General features: G+C 48.9%; 1 protein-coding gene across 2 annotated transcripts in view; it reads right to left on the bottom strand.

Annotated features, from left to right (window-relative positions):
• Window positions 1–858: 858 nt before the first annotated feature.
• LOC134100129 (vascular endothelial zinc finger 1-like) overlaps window positions 859–6,358 on the bottom strand; it is a 22,211-nt gene continuing 16,711 nt past the window's right edge. For both annotated transcript variants that reach the window (XM_062553197.1, XM_062553198.1), the window contains 3 exons: window positions 5,631–5,700; window positions 4,819–4,987; window positions 859–2,053 (listed from right to left, as the gene is read on the bottom strand). In XM_062553197.1, the coding sequence (XP_062409181.1) occupies window positions 1,704–2,053; window positions 4,819–4,987; window positions 5,631–5,700 (589 nt within the window). In that variant the 3' untranslated portion in view covers window positions 859–1,703. The remainder of the gene's footprint in view (window positions 2,054–4,818; window positions 4,988–5,630; window positions 5,701–6,358) is intronic.

The raw sequence follows: 6,358 nt of genomic DNA, 5'->3' as shown, positions 1-6,358 counted from the left end.
TAAATCCCTGACATGCTGTGAAGAACTACAACTTCTCTTTCTGACAGCAAAAAAAAAAACCTATACTGTTGGTGTGTTTGTTATTTACAAAGGGTTAGAAATCTGAGGGGTGATGCATATGAGGATGCAATGATCTCCTTCACACTAGCCTCACGCTTGGGGCTACTCTCAGTAAGGTTCCTGAGCAAGAGGTTTATGCCAAAAGGGGTTCCTAACATTCTCTGAAATAATACAAAGGGCGCAAAATGTTTTTTTGTGGAACTAATAAGTCCCCATCATCACAACTGTAGCGTTGGCCCAGGTCATATTTAGGGACCCCCTCATATTTAGGGACCCTCTACACACCTCCTTTACCGACAGTGTCTTACAGTCTGGATGGCTACTACATGGGCCCAGTGACTACATATCTGTGTTCTCTTTGTTTCTTGGGTATTACGTTTGTTTTACGTCAACACTTTAAGGTCTGATTTGATCTTTGATAATACTGCCCTTTCCGTCAGACATTTCACCATATGTGGATATGTGCTCGATGCAAGACTCGGGTTGAGTCCTGGACAGTCACTTCAGTACACAATCCAACATCAGGACATCGTACATCCCAAATAACCCCCCCCTCTTCAAAAAAAGAACAAAGAAAAAAAATAAAAATACTACAGTACAAGTCATCCTATGCTCTGGAATGACTCCTTCCAGAAGTGTAAAGTTTTTTTGTTGTTTTGTAAAAAGCTACAAGCGAAGGCAAGCAGACTGGACTTGACTTTTTCACAGTCAAAGGCAAGAGATGTCCAAACCCACTTTCACCCCGCTTCAGAAGAGTTCAACCCCCCCACCCCACCCCTCCCCAAACCCATCCTAACTACTACAAAGCATTCTCAAAAAAAACTCTTCCCACAAATGGAAGCCTTTTTTGTCCCTTTTTTGTGTAGTTTACTCCATAAAATGCCTTAAAACTATTAAATACTGATTAGCAAACCTACATAATAATACAAAAAGAAAATTAATCAAACAAAAACAAATCTAACTGTTTGATGCAAGAGCAGTTTGGGAAAGGGGAAAAAAAAGAAAAAAATACGACAGCCAAGTTGCAGCTCTCTCACTATTTTCCTGTGTTCAAAATCGCTGTAGTTTTAAATCGTCACTCGTAGTGCTTTCTTGCTGTGTTTACTTCACTGATCTCGGTGCAGACGGGAGTTGAAGAGTTCCTTCAGTGGTGAAGGAGGTGCTGAGCACGGCAAACTGATCTGGGTGCTACTGTGAGGAAGCGATGCGAGCGAGAGAGCGCGAGAGAGAGGCGTCGGGGGTGGAGGGGGAGTAAACAAAACAAAATGCGTCTGTCTTTCGTAGACAGCCTTCCACAGCTATCGCCCCCGTCTGTCCTCTTCTTCTCCTCCGTCCTATTCTGTGTTTCCTTTCTTTCTTTTTTGTGTTTAGCTCCGTCTCTGTTTCTGCCGAGCGTACCTGCATAGCGACTCTGCCAGGCAGTAGGACTTACGCAGCCAGCCAAGGTGTCCCTCAGAAGGTGGGTGGTGGTGGGGATTGGGGAGGAGGGTAGTTGATGATCATATAAGGTGAAAGGACTGGGCTTTTGCAAAAGGAACACGATTGGAGGAGGAAGAGGCGGGGGGCTGGCACGGGTCATTCTCCACAGGGATTGGCTGGCTGCAGAAGAGGAAGGTGCGGCTCTCTCTCACCCCAGCCCGAGCCTACCAGGGCGGCGAGGAGGGCAGGACCTGGGAGAGGAAGGGCATGCTGTCCATGGAGCGCATGGCGATGTTGAGCGGCCCGGCGATGTTCATGGCCACGGGGTGGGCGATGTTCATGGGCACCGAGGTGGGGATGTTGACCGAGGCGAGGTTGACCGGCGCCGTGATGGTGACGGGGTGCTGCAGGCTCACGGGCGAGGTGATGTTCACCGTGTTGGTGCTGATGTTCATCTGCGCCGCGATCGTCACCGCGTTGCCCGACACCGGGTTGCCACGGTTCATCGCCGTGGTGATGGCCACCGAGGTGGAGACAGGGGTGGCGGAGGCTGAATTGCACACGTCGTTAGAGTCTGGAGGGAGAGAGAGAGAGAGAGAGGGAGAGAAAGAGAGAGGGAGGGAGGTGAAAGGAAGGATGTTAGTCATCATTTGCCAGCTTTATGATACTCGGTTGTTCCTTTTTCCTTTAGCTGAACCTACATAACAGTAAATCCATGTTTTAAGGCTTGGAAATACTGTGCTGTTTCACAATCACACAGGCTAATATTTTTCCAGCTCATAAAATGACTTCATTCTTATGTTATGCCTCTAAATTAAACTGTATAGAAATATTAGTACTTTCTTCAGTAATCTAATAAAGTCATTTTAGTTGCTCTTCGTACCAGAAGAGAAAAATGCTGACATCAGCATCTGATCTGGGCGAACAGCCAGCCTAAATGGACACATTTCAACTCTGAGGCGGTTTAAACAGTCTGTGGGTCTTCAACCACAAGTACTACAGGTACCCTGCATTTCTTTCCTAATATGAAGGGCAACTTAGCCAGGCCAACAGTTTACATCGTCACTCAAGCACATCGAAAGCAGCGCAGGAGATGGATCAGTTCACCTTCTAGAAGCTTCATTCGGAACTTGAGGGAAATGCGAGTTCTAGAACTCCAGCTGAAGCCTCGTGATGGCCTCGGGCAGACCAACGTTCTCCTCTGGAGGTTGCCTGCCAATCACAGGTTGTGGAACCTTCCACACACACGGGCCCTTGTTTCAGTCAGGGCTTAATAAGATGCAGCACATCTGAGGTTACTGGCTGTACTCCAGTGGGCCTGCACCCTCCCCTGAGGACAGCAGATTTGTGTGCTGGGGTGCCCCGGGCCAAACGTGAACTTTGTCAACACCAGAGGAAGAAACTGGAGGACTGTGTGCTTACAAACACACACAGACAGAGAGAGAGAGAGAGAGAGAGAGAGAGAGAGAGAGAGAGGAGAGGGAGAGAGAGGGAGAGGAGGAAGAGAGAGAGAGAGAGAGAGAGAGAGAGAGGGAGAGAGACAGAGAGAAGAAAGGGAGGAAGAGAGAGATAGAGAGAGGGAGAGAGACAGAGAGAAGAAAAGAGAATGATCTGCTGAGGTCAGTTGGCTATGGATCACACAAACAGGCCGAAAAGAGAAGAAAAGAAGAGGAAAAAAAAAAAACACATTTTGTGTCTCTGGTGTGCTATTCATAAATTAGGCCTGCGTCATAGATTAATTGGATGTCCAAAGCCTTTTTAATTATAGCCAGTCTCCATAAGCTTCCCCATAGCTCCCCCTGCGGCTCTCGATCCCATTTCATATCAGTGGAGATTTGCCTTCACGTCACGCCGGCATCAGCAGGAGGCAGAGATGAAGCCGCGCCAGACACAACACTAAACAAACACACACACACACACACACACACACCCCGCTAAAAACCAACACCGACCAAAACACACACCACTAATGCTAACTTATGCCCACAGAGACTCTGGCTCCGTCCTTCACTGAAGACAAAAATGGATTTGCTCGGAGAAACAGCCCACAATTAAGTTTGTTCTACTCAAAAACCAGGACTACTTGTATCAAAAGCAGCACAGCACAGCACAGCACAGTCATCACTTACACAACTGGACTGAACAGTATGACTCACCAGAGGTGAGAAGCACCCAGAAGGAAAAAGAAAAATCAGCTCCACCTCACTTTGATGTGAACACGGAGGAGAATGAGGATAAGAAGAAGACCAAAAAAAGACATAAGTAGGGAAGGGAGTTCACGGCAAGGGCACCGTTCACAGGGAGAAGAGCAGAGCCGCGGAGAAACAGAGGCCGAGGTTATTCAGCTCATTCCGCTCCCCATCGTATGGCCACACTAGCCTGACTCCGCGCTCCTATACGTACTTCCGCTCAATGTTCGTTTCCCTTCAGTATATTGTTTAGGACTGCGGTATATTTGCGGGTTTTTCTCCGGCCAAACATAAACAAACATGTCCAATCAGCTAACAGAGGGAGTGGCTGAGAACAATGACGTTGAGGTCGTGCGCTAGTTTCAGTTGTAGTTCATGACATACGTCACAACCAAATGTTAGCGGTTGGTTATGGTAATTTAGAGCGGCTCTGGGCAGATCCAAAAGTTTTAAACCTCAACAGACTACCCGCCTTCAAGGATGTTAACGCTTGGTAACGGAAAGTGGCCAGACTCTCGGTACGTTATGAAATGAACGAGTCTGGTAGGACCAGGCTGCAGCAACACGGCCAGGAGAGCCAAACTGAGGATCAGTGGATAACAACATCTACTGAAACGGATCCAGCTTGTATGGAGCAAGCCAAGACACTGTGGCCAGCATGTCTTTGTTACAGACGCAGTTGAGATGGGGGGGGGGGGGGGGGGGGGTAAGGGTGAGGATCAGGAGACAAATCCAAACAGATAAACAGATGTAGCCCTCAGCTGTGCCAGGATTACCCTTCTACACAGAACGGTTTAGGAACCACAATACAGCCACCGTGGATAAGGAGTGATCAAAATGATAGCGCACCTTTTTTAAAAACGGCAACAAACAGGAGCCAGTAGAGGACATGGAGGAGTAGAGAACAACAGCTTACCTTTGTTTTTGTTTTTTGTTTTTTTCTTGTAAAGTATATTTGTTGGGGCTTTTTTGCCTTTATTCTTACAACACAGTGAAGAGTGAGACAGGAAGCAGGTGGGAGAGAGAGACGGGGTGGGATCGGGAAATGACCACAGGTCGAATTCGAACCTGGGTCCCCGTGGGCACTCGAACCCGTCTATGGTATGGGTGCTGCAGCCTGTTGCGCCACAGCGCCCCCTAGCTAGCTCACCTTTGTTGCAGGAGTTGTTGAAGTTGGTCTGCTGGCCGTGCGTCTTGAGGTGGCTGGTGATGTAGGCGGCGCTGAGCATCTTGCCGCAGATGTTGCAGGTGACCTTGCCCTCGTGCCGGATCATGTGGGAGCGCAGGCGGTCTTTGGTGGCGAACGCAGACGTGCAGGCCTGCAGGGAGACACAGGGCTTGGCTCAGGGATGGGCACACACACACACACACACACACACACACACACACACACACCTACACCTCGCTCAGGGATGAGCACACCAACACACCTACCCCTCGCTCAGAGGGCATCTAGCCTTCTGTTCCAGTGATGGCTACTGTGTGCGTGCGTGCGTGCGTGTGTGCGTGTGTGTGTAAAGACTGAATACCAGGAATCGCTCCAGCCTGCTCATAGTCAATAATGTCTTCTAATACGTGTTCAGCATGACAAATTAATGGACTGATGTCTTAAAATAACTTTCTGTCAATGACAAAAACTAAACAGTGCATTACTTATTCAGACCATGAGCATGATAAATGCTGCCCGTCAGTGTCGGCCAATATGTTGCTCTATAAATAATTAGTCTCAGTAGGTGCGTCAGAGTGAGAATCAATGAGTTTTTGACGGCTGTTGAAGAGACAGAGGGCTGGAGAGAGAGGGAGGGAGGGAGGGAGAGAGAGAGAAGGCTAGAAAGAGAAAGAAAGAGAAAGACAGAGAGAGAGAGAGAGAGAGAGAGTATGTGTGTGTGTGTGTATGTTTGTGTGTGTGTGTGTGTGTGTGTGTGTGTGTGTGTGTGTGTGAAAGGGTCAGGGAGGACTTACTGTTACTTGGCATTTGAAAGGTCTTTCTGTGGAATGGACGTGCTTGACGTGACAGCTGAGATGATCCGGTCTGCACAGAGAGCACAAAGAGGAACGGAGCGATAGAACAAGACAGAGGAAGAAGAGAGAAAGAGAGAGAGGGGGGGTGGGAGTGAGAAGAGGAGAAAGAGAGAGAATAGAGAGAAAGAGAGAGAGAAGAGAGAAATGCTTAACAAATTTGGCCCTAGAGAGAAATCACAGCAGCTCAGAATGAAGCATGACCTCATGTAACACTGACGAGTCCAAACGAGAGGAGGAGAAGAGGAGGAGAGGAGGAGAGGAGAGGAGATGAGAGGAGAGGGGGAGAGGAGAGGAGAGGGGGAGAGGAGGAGGAGGAGACGGGGAGAGGAGAGAGGGAATAAAATAATAATAATAATAATAATCTCCTCCTCTCAATGGCTCCGGTGCCAGGAAAGTGACATCACCCCCATAAAGCTGATATGGCCACTAATGCGGTGGGGCGGAGAGGAGAGGAGAGGAGAGGAGAAGAGAGGAGAGGAGCGGAGACGTTACGGATCAGACAGGCTCTCAGGCCACTGACTCAGCCATGTCCGACTCAACGCCTCGGCCTTCAACGCCGACTGCACCAGACAGACGTTCAGCGCTGTGACCGGCGGGCCACACCACGCGCAACTGAAGCGCTCCGTTCGCAAAGCGTATCCGCGATCATCAACGGAACTGGCTACACC

This window comes from Sardina pilchardus, chromosome 13 (assembly GCF_963854185.1).
Source record: "Sardina pilchardus chromosome 13, fSarPil1.1, whole genome shotgun sequence".
Classification (NCBI taxonomy): Eukaryota; Metazoa; Chordata; class Actinopteri; order Clupeiformes; family Clupeidae; genus Sardina; species Sardina pilchardus.
The sequence above is the reverse complement of the archived record's forward strand: the minus strand, read 5'-3'. Positions and strand labels throughout refer to the sequence as shown.